At 40.9% G+C, this 14002-nt stretch overlaps 1 protein-coding gene across 1 annotated transcript in view; it reads left to right on the plus strand.

Annotated features, from left to right (window-relative positions):
- CDC42EP1 (CDC42 effector protein 1) overlaps positions 1-14002 on the plus strand; it is a 46213-nt gene that overhangs the window by 16940 nt on the left and 15271 nt on the right. Inside the window, exon 2 of the mRNA XM_063426518.1 lies at positions 4877-5683. Within this exon, the coding sequence (XP_063282588.1) occupies positions 5278-5683 (406 nt within the window). The 5' untranslated portion in view covers positions 4877-5277. The remainder of the gene's footprint in view (positions 1-4876; positions 5684-14002) is intronic.

A 14002-nucleotide genomic window follows, 5' to 3' on the forward strand; every position in this document is an offset into this window, starting at 1 on the left:
AGGGTTAAAAAAAATAAATAAAATTTAATCCTCAGGGGTTAAAAAAAATTAGATCACAGTATAATACTGCGACCTGTATGGTGATCACTGTAGGCAGTGATCACCTGGCAGGGAAGGGGTTAATTTTTATTTAGACTGGGTAAAAGGGGGTGGTATTTTTTTTTTTACTTAAACGTTACTAAAACAGTTACATTTTTTTTTTGTTTTACCTTTTTAAAGCTTATTTAAAAAAAAATTAACGTTAACCCCTAGTTAGCCTAACACCAAATTCCCCAATTCCCCACTAACTTCCACCCATCTCAGCTAGCTAAATATATAATTTTTAAATATTTAAATGAATTAATACAATAAAATTAACCCCTGAGGGTTAAAAAAAAATAATAATTAACCCTCAGGGGTTAAAAAAAAAATCAGATGACATTAAAATGTATTCCCTGCCAATTGATCACTGTAGTCAGTGATCAATTGGCAGGGAAGGGGTTAATTTTATTAAATCAGGGGAAGGGGGGGGTTGGATTTAACTTTAATTTTTTTTTTCCCACCAGGGGGCAGGATCATTGAAGATCCGGCTCCCTGCACTTCACACAGAACCCGGAAGTGCAGGGAGGCGGAAGGTAAGTACATTGAGCACATGTGCTCGCTCTGACATGCTGTCAGAGCGGGCACATGAGCTGGGGCAGCCCGATCGGGTGCTCCCGGTCTGCCTCTAATACAGAGGCAGACCGGAGCACCGTTAACCCCGCGATCGCCGCGATTGCGGCGATCTGGGGTTAACTTTTGTAAATGACGGAAATTTTCCGTCACCGGTACTTAACTGAAGGACAAGGTTGACGGAAAATTTCCATCACCGGTCGGGAAGGGGTTAATTGTAGTTGTCTTTGCAATATTAAATGTTGACTGTTGTATTATACATAGCTTTTTCAAACCATGAGAGGTTTCAATAGGCCTTGTAGGATATACTCTGGCTCTTGTCTATCCTCATTTAAACATTAACCTTCCTTTGACACTCAGCTTTCCAGTCAGTGGCAAACATAATTCATACTCCAAAAACATGTTGCATTCAGACTGCAATATCCAGACATTCTTAATGCTATTTAACAATAATTGAATGTTGCTTACAAGATTCAGATTGAGCCTGAGTTAAATCCAGATTTAGGTCCACGTCTAGGAGATTATTGACAGTGCAGAAGATAAAACAGACTATGCAATAAAGTAAGCTTAAACATTAGATCTCACTTTACAGGAAGTGTTTAAGAATGCTGTGTAAGTCACATGCAGGTGTGACAAGGGCAGCATAAACAAACTGTTTTAACTCATAAATAGCAGAGAACTGAGGAGTGAGACTGCATTACACTAAAACTTAGCTTCAATAAACTAAAGTTGTTTTGGTGCCTATAGTGTCGCTTTAACTTCAAAAGGGGATAACCTTAGATAAAAAAAATAGCACTAGTATTGTAGATTTGAATGTGGTTCCGCTTTGACAAGCCTTCAGTTATTAATGTAATAAAACCAGCTGAATTAGAGGGGGAAAAATGTTCTTCAGTTACTTGTTGCTGCAACTCCAGTGCCACAGGGGAATTGCATATGTAAAACAAAGTGGACACTTACATGCAACGAAAGGCAACAATGGCAGAAATATAAACCCAAACAAAACAGGTGATGGTGTACACAATGGTTGAAAGTTACCTCCTTGCAATTGCAAGCAAGCAGGCCTTACAGTATGTTATTAATTATATTATATAGCTTGTATAACACACAAATATAAAAACATCATGGTGTAGTGTGTTAACTCATTTAGATAACAACATTGTTGTTTTTTTTTTTAAACTTCACAATTTTTTGAGACTATAAGTTGTCTCTAAACTGTAGCAGGACTTCACCAAACTGTGAAATGCTTCTACTCTGGACGCGTTTCAAGCCTGTCCTGATGCTTTATCAAAGAGCTACTGTAAGTTTTTTCATATTTTTGCATTTCCCCTAGCAGATGCAAGCAGGCCCGGACTGGCCATCGGGCACACCGGGCAAATGCCCGGTGGGCCGCGGTGGCCATGGGCCGAGGCCGGCAGGGGAAGGTCCCAGGATCTCCCCTGCCGGTCTATGCAGGGCCGGCACTATCCGAGCGCCGGCCCCGCTGTTTTCAATGAAGGGCCGGTGAGGAGATCATAGATCTCCCTCACCGGCCCCCTTGGAGACACATGCGGCTGGGGAGGGAGGGAGAGGACCCGGCGGAGCTCTATCTTGCAGCTCCGCCGGGTTCCTCTCGCGAGATCCGGCGCGTTGCCATGGCAACGACCGGATCTCGCGAGAGTGAACTCTAGCCCTCAGGCTAGAGTTCACTCACCACTGGACCACCAGGGATGGTGTCGGAGTGCCGGTCCCCCCCACCCACTCACCAGCATGCCGGTCCCCCCCTCCCAGGCTAAAGGTAAGAAGGGAGGGGGGGACATAATGCCTACTCTTTTATTTTATTTTACCCCCCCAACACTCAATCCCTTCTAACATTCACACACAGCACACACATCACTATCACACACAGCACTCTCACTCCATCACACACAGCACTCTCACTCCATCACACACAGCACTCTCACTCCATCACACACAGCACTCTCACTCCCATCACACACAGCACTCTCACTCCATCACACACAGCACTCTCACTCCCATCACACACAGCACTCTCACTCCCATCACACACAGCACTCTCACTCCCATCACACACAGCACTCTCACTCCCATCACACACAGCACTCTCACTCCCATCACACACAGCACTCTCACTCCCATCACACACAGCACTCTCACTCCCATCACACACAGCACTCTCACTCCCATCACACACAGCACTCTCACACCCATCACTCTCATCACACACAGCAGTCTCACACCCATCACAGCACTTTCACACACAGCACTCTCACTCCCATCACACACAGCACTCTCACACCCATCACACACAGCACTCTCACACCCATCACACACAGCACTCTCACACTCGGCACTCTCACACACATCACATTTAGGACTCACACACACATCACACTCAGCACTATCACAAAACACATCATACACAGCACTATCACACACATCACACTCAGCACTCACGCACATCGTCCACAGCACTATCACACTCGGCACTCTCACACACAGCACTCTCACACACATCACATTTAGGACTCACACACACATCACACTCGGCACTATCACAAAACACATACACAGCACTCTCACACACATCACACACAGCACTCTCACACACATCACACACAGCACTCTCACACCCATCACACACAGCACTCTCACACACATCATCCACAGCACTATCACACTCGGCACTCTCACACACATCACATTTAGGACTCACACACATCACACTCAGCACTATCACAAAACACATCATACACAGCACTCTCACACACATCATACACAGCACCCTCATACACAGCACCCTCACACACATCACACACAGCATCCATCATACACACATACTGCACCCCTCACATACACACCGAACCTCCCCAACACACTGCACCACACACATACACAATACTTTCAAATATATATATATATATATATATATATATATATATATATATATATATATATATACGCGCACACACACTACATTCCTGACATACACACTCTGGATACCCTATACACACACTAGATTCCTTGTAAGCAAACACATACTACACCCCTAAACACACACTCAATACAAACACTACATCACATATACACACACACACACACTATAGCCTGTATGCACACACTTGCTACATCCCCTATACACACACATTCTTTACAGACCCTAGCCACATATGCATTACATTACACCACAAACACAACACGACTAAAACCGACCTTATTACACAATACCACACCACAATCAGCTCACTCTATACACACACACACACACAATCCCACAAGCAGGCTCCAAACACAGCACGATACTCTTTCCTGGCATTTTTGTCTCCTGGTATCCATTTATAGAGACACCAGAGACAAGTTGCAAGGAAACACAGTGCAAGCATGTTATTAAATTTGCTTGCACTGTGCAGAACAAATACAGGGCTTTTTTCTCATGCTAGAGCTCTTTAGCAGAGCTCTGCGCATGGTCTGCCCTGGCCTGCACTTTGAGAAGGGGGCGTGTTTGTCGTTAGTGACGACAAAACACACCCTCTCTGCACCGCCCCTTCTTAGTGGGCCGCTGTGATAAAAAAATGCCCGGGCCGAATTTTTATCCCAGTCCGGCCCTGGATGCAAGTAGTTAATTTTTTGTATTATTGTATTGTTGCCATTGTTGCATTTTTCAAACCTTAGACTCTCCAGAAAGAGAAAAAGAGAAAATGCGTTTTAAGATTTTGAAATGCCTGTCACTGATGAGGTCTGCACATATTTTTATGGCATGTTGTTAACCATTTTTTCTGTAATGAAGAATGCACTTTCTCTGATCTACCTTTTAGATTTTTCTGAGATCCTTGTGAGTGCAGACTGCTTGGCTGTTTTTTCGCGATTTCTCTAGTTATTATTGTCCTTCATACCTCTGTATCTCCGTACACTTGATTATGGCAAGGACTCAGAATATGGGACTCTTATGGCAAAGATCTCTATTGCATTGCTTCTTCTTTGGCATATGATGGTATAAAAGTGAGATTCTTCCCATCAAATTCAGTCAATAACACAGCAGGGTCAAGGGATGGGGCAAGAAAAAGAGATGGAAACATAGATTTATATTAATTAACAGTTTTAGGGGTTTCCTGAGTATGTAAACTGTGGTGAGAAAGACTAGTGTAAATAATGTTATGTCAAGATCTACAAAATTTAAACATTATGTGTTACTTAGTTTCTAACCATGAATATTTTGTGCTATTTACAGGTTTACGTTGGAGAAAAATCAGTTGCTGGACAACAAGAGGTACACAAAAAGAAAAAAACTTAACGACAATTAAAGGACTTTCTGGAATATCAGTTGCCTGGATGTTTATTTCAATGCCACATGATCTTTTGTGAAGAATAGATCACAGAACATTGGATTTCAATAAGTACCTAATCTATAGAAGTCACATATAGATTACTGATGTCATTAAATGTGTACCAGACAGACAACAATAAAGAAGCTTTATGTTATGGTTGATTGTTGCAAATTCACAGTATAACAGACACTGTTACCAAACAAAATTGACTGGATCCTATAAAACAATATTATATCCGCACAACTCAATGCCTTGTGCTGTTTTACCATTGCTGTAGTGACACTCTTCACAAACTAGACTCAAAATGAATTTTGGGAGCTTACCAGTTATAAAAAGTCTGGTTGCTCGCTCAAAGCGAGAACGTCGTTTGGAACTGACCACAGATATGATAAGTCCTCCTCTAGGAGACTTTCGCCACACTGTGCATGTTGGTAGAAAAGGAGAAGTCTTTGGAGATGCATCCTTTCTGAGCAAATTCCAAGAGAAGCATAGTCACAATCGATGGAGCCACTTTACCAGAAATTTGCGCCAAACTAGGTGGGTGTCATCAGGACAATCCAATACTGGATCTCCCATATGTCCACCACCTCCTATTTCCCCAATCATTAAGAATGCTGTGTCTCTGCCACTGCTCACTAACCATGACTGGGATGAAGATAAGGATGAAGACACAGAGGAAGATTGGAAGAGTGTAACACAAAGTCCGTCTGGTAAGTTAAAACTACTTACAGAGCAGAGATAAGAAAGACAGTTATGTCAATGTGTTTGAAGATATTGGTGGTGGCCTAAAAAACTAGGTTAAGCAGGTCAGATTAGATTGGATCGATTCAATCCGATTAGAGCAGTGTGATTGGATTGGATTGGATAGATTAGCTTGGATAGAATAGACAGATTAGATAATGTTGATTAGATAGGGAGACAGACAGTGAATTAAAAGTTTGAAAGAGGCATATAGATTCCCATAAGAAGGTAGAGATAAGGGAGGTGAAGTATTTTTGTTTGGTAAGAAAGTGCACAGCTGTAGGAATGCAACAAAGTTTAGTGCAAGAAGTTAGCCATAGTACAAGACTTCCTACATAAAATGACAAATAGTACACGACTTCCTCCAGGAAACTACAGATAGATGGATCTGACAAATAGAACGTTTTTCTCTATCTAACTTTAGCTCAAACAAGATGGTACTTTGTGTTAATATCTTTGATCTTATCCAGAGTTCCTTGAGAACTTTAGCCATACTTTGGTGACATGCATTCCAATTCCAATTATTTTTATATACTGCCAACATATTCTATAGCGCTGTACAATAAGCTAAACAAGACAAACAACTAATCCTAACAGACAACTAGGATTAGTTGTTTGTCTTGTTTAGCCTATTGTACAGCACTATTGAACATGTTGGCAGTGTATAAATAATTGTAATTGGAATACATTTGACATACAGCAACAGTAAGCAAACAGGGGCCTGCCCAAAGGATCTTACTATCTAAAAGGATGTGAGACAAATACACAGAGGAAATACTTGAAAATAGAAAAGCGGTGTTGGGGAGGAGCAAGCTTATCAGGCATGAGGAGTTAAGGGACATATTGATAGGCTTATCTAAAGCAGTGTTTTTCTGAGAATTTATTGAAGGACTTTAGAGGTTGAAGAGTTGAACATGGTGTGTGAGGGCATTCTAGAAAGGGTCAGCTCTGGAGATGTCCTGCATGCATGAGCTAGGGGCATGGATATGAGAATGGGTAACAGTTCATCAGTGGAGCGAAGAGTGTTGCCGGCGTGAAGGGTAATCGAACAACTACATGAGACCCACGAAGGTGGTCATAGATGGGAATTTGGAGGCCTCCGAGCTAGTTGGCAGTGTTAAAGTCTCCAAAGATTCTGGAGGGAATGACAGAGAACAGGAAGTGAACCATCTTGAGAAGTGTCCTAAGAAAGAGCAGAGTATTCTGGATGACAGTAGAAAACTGCAATGTAACACTGGTCCAAGACATTGTATTGCCCCACTATGTTGCCTTGCCCCTTAGCCCTGTTAAATACAATTCATATCCAATATCCATGTGCTTCCAAAGCGCATGTCCCTTTAATCATGACCCTCCCTAGCACATCTCATCTGAGCCACATCACTTCCATATACATCTCCAATTAACCATGTTTCTCCCTTGTACACCTTTCCATCAGCCATATTCTTTACTTGTACATCTTTCCTCTACCATATCCTTCCGTTGTACATCTTCCTTCCACCATATTCTTCTCTTGTACATTGCCTCTCAGCCACATTCTTCCCTAACATGTCTTCTTTCAATCAATTAATTTTCACTGCACATCTTCTCCTAGACACGTCCCACCCTTGTGCATGTCAAAAGCCATCCTAGTTCATATCTCCACCTATACCCTGGTACATTTGATTACAGTCTCATCGCCCTCTCAATATAAAACCTTCACTAAAACAACCTAAACTATCCCAGGCCAAAGCCAAAATTGTATCTGCCTACATCTGTCTCTCACTCCTGTAACATCTGTAGTATACCTCCCAACATCTCAAATGAACAAAGAGGGTCAATTTTAGATGACTTTCTAATAACAATCTATGCAACTAAAATGTGATTTAGAACGAGTTCAATGTATCTTATTTACACAGACTGGCTTCTGAACACATTTATTGTAGTTCAGATACATTACTGTGAGTATTATTGCTGTGGAGCTCTGTTATAATACACTCAGACACACCAAATACTGTATATGGAACTCTTTAGAATAGTCTATGGCTTCCCTGCATGGGTAACTGTTATTTCACAAATCTATCACTCGCTCTCTCATGGAGGGCTACACCCCACTCTAACCTTCCATTTCTGCTTCTGTCACACCCTGTCACTTGGTTACTATCCCCAACATAACCCTTCTTTTTGTATTTTAAACTTCACCACCTCAAGTTTGTAAGTTCTTTCTAGCAATATTCTGACCAACCTTTTGTTCCTTTAACAACTTGTAATTCTCTCATGTATTGTTAAATAATTCCCTTTGTAGTATTTTAAAGTTCTGTGGAATAAGTTGGTGCTATAAAAATGTCAATAATAATAATAATTAGGATGGAAATAGGGGTTTCAGCCCCAAATAGGGACATTCCATCCTAAATATGGATACTTGGGAAGTACGTCTGTAGTAGTAGAAAGACAGACAGTACAGAAATGTGAACATCTGTGCATATTTATTGTTATAACAGAATAACAGATGTATGAATGTAAAAGAGAAGAAGTTAGATGCTATTTAAAGGGACACTGTATTCATCAGAACTACTGCAGCTTAATTTAGTTGTTCTGTTGTCTATAGCCTATCCTTGCAGGTTTTTCAATGTAAATGACGTCTTTTTAGAGAAAAGGCAGTGTTTACATTGGTCCTTAATGACTCACTCAGACGGCCACAAGAGGTACTTTCTATCTCAGTGTTGCACAGTGTGTAGCATTGGCATTCAGCGTCTCCACGCTCTGTATGGAGGCACTGAAAGTGCCCCAAAGATGCATTGATTCAGTCCATCTCTATGAGGAGATGCTGATTGGCACAGCATGGCATTTTGCCACACATGCACAAGTAGCCTCGCATTGGATTGATTATCTCAAACAAGGAGGCGGGGCAGGCCGCGGTGTGAGAAAAAAGCTGTAAAAATCACATTTTCATTACTCTGACAAGTGGGCCTGGGACCTAAATAGCCACATCAACACTATAGTGTCAGGAATATATATTTGTATCCCTAGCACTATAGTTACATAGTTACATAGCTGCAAAGAGACTTGTGTCTATCAAGTTAAGCCTTCCTCACATGTGTTTTTTGCTGTTGATTCAAAAGAAGGCAAAAAAAAAAAAAACTATTTGAAGCACTATACAAACTATAAAAAAATTCATTCTTGACCCTAGAATGGCAGTCAGATTAATCCTTGGATCAAGAAGCTATTACCCTACATTGAAAAATTATATCCTTGAATATTCTGGTGTTGCAAGTATGCATTTAGTTGCTTTTTGAACATCTGTACAGACCCTGATAAAACCACTTCTTCAGGCAGAGAATTCCAAATCCTTACAGTACAGTAAAAAAATATTTTCTTTGTCTTAGACAAAATCTTCTTTCTTCCAGTCTAAATGCATGACCTTGTGTCCTATGTAAAGTCTGGTTTGCGAATAGATTTCCACACAATGGTTTGTATCGGCCCCTGATATATTTGTATAATATTATCATATCCCTTCTGAGGTGACGTTTTTCTAAACTAAAGAGGTTTAAATTTGTTAAACTTTCTTCATAGCTGAAATGTTCCATTCCTTTTATTAATTTTGTAACCCGCCTCTGCACTTCTTCTAGTGCCATAATATCCTTCTTTAGTACAGGTGTCCAAAATTGCACAGCATATTCAAGATGTGGTTTTTACCAGGGATTTATAAAAATGCTAAATTATATTCTCATCCCGAGAATGAATGCCCTTTTTCAATGCATGACATTACCTTACTGGCCTTAGCCACTGCTAATTGTCATTGCACATTGTTGCATAGTTTGTTGTCTTTAACAATTCCTAAGTCCTTTTTGTGTGTTGTTCTCCCTAATTCGCATCCATTAAGGGTATAAGTTGCTTGTGCATTCTTTACGCCGAAGTGCGTAACTTTTTTTCAACATTAAATTGAATCTGCCATTTGATTGCCCAGTCACCCAGATCTAAATCCCTCTGCAGCAAATTAATATCTTGCTCACATTGCACTACTTTACAGAGTTTTGTGTCATCTGGAAAAACTGAAACATGACTTTCAATGCTTTTTACAAGATCATTTATAAACATGTTAAATAGAAGAGGTCCCAGAACAGAACCCTGAGGGACACCACTTGCCACTTCTGTCCAGCTTGAAAAATTGCCATTAATGACAACTCTTTGTACTCTATTGTTAAGCCAATGTTCTACCCAAGAACAAGAATTTTCATCTTGACCGATTTCTTTGAGTTTGAAAACAAATCTATTGTGTGCAACTGTATCAAATGCCTTGGCAAAATCCAAATAGATCACATCCACTGCAACACACTGATCTATACTTCTAATTACTTCTACGTAGTATGCAGTCAAGTTAGTTTGACATGACCTGTGCTTCATAAAACCATGCTGATTTTTGCTGATAACCAAGTTCTTCTGATGGAATTCTTAAATATCCCTTAATAACCATTCAAATACTTTTCCAGCCACAGAAATTAAAGGACCACTCTAGGCACCCAGACCACTTCAGCTTAATGAAGTGGTCTGGGTGCCAGGTCCAGCTAGGGCTAACCCATTTTTTCATAAACATAGCAGTTTCAGAGAAACTGCTATGTTTGTGAATGGGTTAAGTCTTCCCCTATTTCCTCTAGTGGCTGTCTCATTGACAGCCGCTAGAGGCGCTTGCGTGATTCTCACTGTGAAAATCACAGTGAGAGCACGCAAGCGTCCATAGGAAAGCATTATGAATGCTTTCCTATGTGACCGGCTGAATGCGCGCTCAGCTCTTGCCGCGCGTGCGCATTCAGCCGACGGGGAGGAGAAGAGGAGGATCAGAGGAGGAGAGCTCTCCGCCCACCGCTGGAAAAAGGTAAGTTTTAAACACTTTCCCCTTTCCCAAGCCGGGCGGGAGGGGGACCCTGAGGGTGGGGGCACCCTCAGGGCACTCTAGTGCCAGGAAAACGAGTATGTTTTCCTGGCACTAGAGTGGTCCTTTAAGCTCACAGGTCTTTAATTTCCAGGCTAGGATTTTAAACCCTTTTTGATTATAGAAACCACATCTGTCTTCCTCCAATCCTTCCTGAAAGAAAATAATCTTGAAAGATTAAAAATAGAGGTTCACTTATTTCTACACTTAGTTCCTTAAGTACTCGTGGATAAATACAGTCAGGTCCTGGAGCTTAGTTTATATTAACTTTATTTAGTTGCTACAGCACCTTGTCTTGAGTTAGCCAATTACAATTTTTCTGCAGGTTTTTGGCAGCTATCATTTGCACATCTATTGCCATATAGTGTTTCTTTAACTATTTGGACAAATGTAATAAATGGGTTAGCTGGGCTTTTTGGTGTGAGTGGTGATGAATGGGAATTAAGAACCTGAAGTAAACCTACATCACATTCTTTTTTTGCAAAGTATGATTTCTATTGAGATTTTCAAAACAATAAGAAAGTACAGACAGGTCAATCAACGCATCTCCTGTACAGCTATTGAAGTAAAATGTTCACTACCCGGAATAGAGACCACCTCACAGTTTGGGTTTAGGCATCACAAATAGAGGCAAATAACATTTCAACAGAAATGAATAACAATAAATAAAAGCATTGTCACACCAATGTGAGGCATAGTGCTCTGCATAAATCGAATATGACTGTGCAATGTACATTTTTTTTGTTATTATTATGAAACCTGCTTATAACATACCATCCATTATAGGCAGCAGATTATTGCATCCTAGTGTAAAATTTATTATAATTTTGAGTACCTGCTATCAGTCAGACACCAGTTATCCCACCTGTGAAGAAAATAGCATGCCATTTGGGACTTTCTATGTTTTATTGGTTCGGTAGCTGTAATTACCTTACACCAACCCCCCCCCCCCCCCCAACTTATCTTCAAAGGAAAGCATCAATTAAGCACTCTCCCTGTGTGGCTGCCATTCGTATAGCCGAACGCCACGTGCATGAGAAAACGGTGGCCATCTTGTTTGCACGAAAGGAGTCAGCGGGACTTGGTCGTCGAGTGTCTGGAACTAAAATCGGACACTAGACTTCCCGAACACAAGTCCAGCCATACGAACCCCTGCTTCCTTTTCCCAAACAGCTAGGGGAGCGCTGTTCGGTAATTTGGTTCCCACAAACAAGGGGAACAATCCATACTATGAGTCAGGGGGATCCGTTCATGTATTATTTCATTTTTGTGACTTTTCAAAATAGACCGACCTCCCAGCCTAATCTCATGGAACTGTTTCTGGGCAGGAGCCTCGTGTGTGGTCGGTACAAATGGGACTTCCATAAAATTCGAAAACCCCTGAACTGATCTTGGTGATTTTTTGGATATGTTGGTCACCCAGATCAGGGCTATCAGGGGATATGACATTTATGGGGATGTTATGTGTTTTTGTGTACTTTCTAAGTTTTAGGGAAAATGTGTTTTTACTGCCTGGAGATAATTGAGTTATTAATCTAGCTGACTCAATTATCTCACAGGCAGAGAGGAGGGAATTATCTGTTTGTATTGGGAGTGTCACACGTTGTCACTGTAATATTATTGGCTGTAACCTTTGTGTCCCTGTCCCCCACAAGGTCCATGTGGGTGTGCACCTTGCATGGAGACTTGCATAAAAGCCAGTGTGGCACCATTAAAATTCATTCCTGTTGTACCCTTCATGACGTCTAGGCTCATGTTTGGGTAACTGTCTACTTGCTGGGGAGAAACTACTTGGATGCTGTATTCGTCTGGAACTATTCAAATCTACACCCGAACTGCAGCTATAATCACTAAGGCTTAGCAGTTCTGGAGGCATAGGCGACCAGGGTATCTACTATACCAGCGTTCGTAACACCACCTTATTACCGAATTAAGTAGGATCAGGGGGGCCCAAAAGATATATATCAGTGAGCCTTCCACTTGGTAACATATCCAACAAATGGGTAAAACAGTGGTATACATTTTTGAGAGTCTTAGGGGAACTAGGTATCATTTCATCAGGATTTTGCTAAAAGCTTCACAATGCGATAAGCTACTGATGCATTTTTGGTTGTTTGTATTGAGCTTAAACCGGATGAAAGAGAAATCTTTGCTAAAATCTCTTTCCCCTCGGGTCATGTATGGAAGTTTTACCTGGGTTTCAGCCATAATAAACCAGTTATAACACAAAGAGCAAGTCTTAGAGGATGTACATTTAACCATACAGCTCTGATCTAAGGGGGTTACCATGTTGGCAGTTGGGGCCTAAATGTGTTTAGACATAATAAGGTTTTTGAGTCGTAGATAAGTAAACAATTCTCTCTGAGGGAGAGAATATTCCCATTGAAGGTTAGGAAATGCTTTAATCCCTGTGTTGTGACATAGAAACATAGAATGTGACGGCAGATAAGAACCATTCGGCCCATCTAGTCTGCCCAGTATTCTAAATACTTTCATTAGTCCCTGGCCTTATCTTATAGTTAGGATAGCCTTATGCCTATCCCACGCATGCTTAAACTCCTTTACTGTGTTAACCTCTACCACTTCAGCTGGAAGGCTATTCCACGCATCCACTACCCTCTCAGTAAAGTAATACTTCCTGATATTATTTTTAAACCTTTGTCCTTCTAATTTTAGACTATGTCCTCTGGTTGTGGTAGTTTTTCTTCTTTTAAATATAGTCTCCTCCTTTACTGTGTTGATTCCCTTTATGTATTTAAATGCTTTTATCATATTTCCCCTGTCTCGTCTTTCCACCAAGCTATACATGTTAAGTTCCTTTAACCTTTCCTGGTAAGTTTTATCCTGCAATCCATGAACCAGTTTAGTAGCCCTTCTTTGAACTCTTTCTAAGGTATCAATATCCTTCTGAAGATAGGGTCTCCAGTACTGTGGACAGTACTCCAAGTGAGGTCTCACCAGTGTTCTGTACAATGGCATGAGCAGTTCCCTCTTTCTACTGCTAATACCTCTCCCTATACAACCAAGCATTCTGCTAGCATTTCCTGCTGCTCTATTACATTGTCTGCCTACCTTTAAGTCATCAGAAATAATCACCCCTAAATCCCTTTCCTCAGATGTTGAGGTTAGGACTCTATCAAATATTCTGTACTCTGCCCTTGGGTTTTTACGTCCAAGATGCATTATCTTGCACTTATCCACATTAAATGTCAGTTGCCACAACTCTGACCATTTTTCTAGTTTACCTAAATCATTTTCCATTTGGCTTATCCCTCCTGGAACATCAACCCTGTTACATATCTTAGTATCATCCGCAAAAAGACACACCTTACCATCAAGACCTTCTGCAATATCACTAATAAAAATATTAAAGAGAATGGGT

The sequence above is a fragment of the Pelobates fuscus genome, chromosome 7, assembly GCF_036172605.1.
Source record: "Pelobates fuscus isolate aPelFus1 chromosome 7, aPelFus1.pri, whole genome shotgun sequence".
In the NCBI taxonomy this organism is placed as follows: Eukaryota; Metazoa; Chordata; class Amphibia; order Anura; family Pelobatidae; genus Pelobates; species Pelobates fuscus.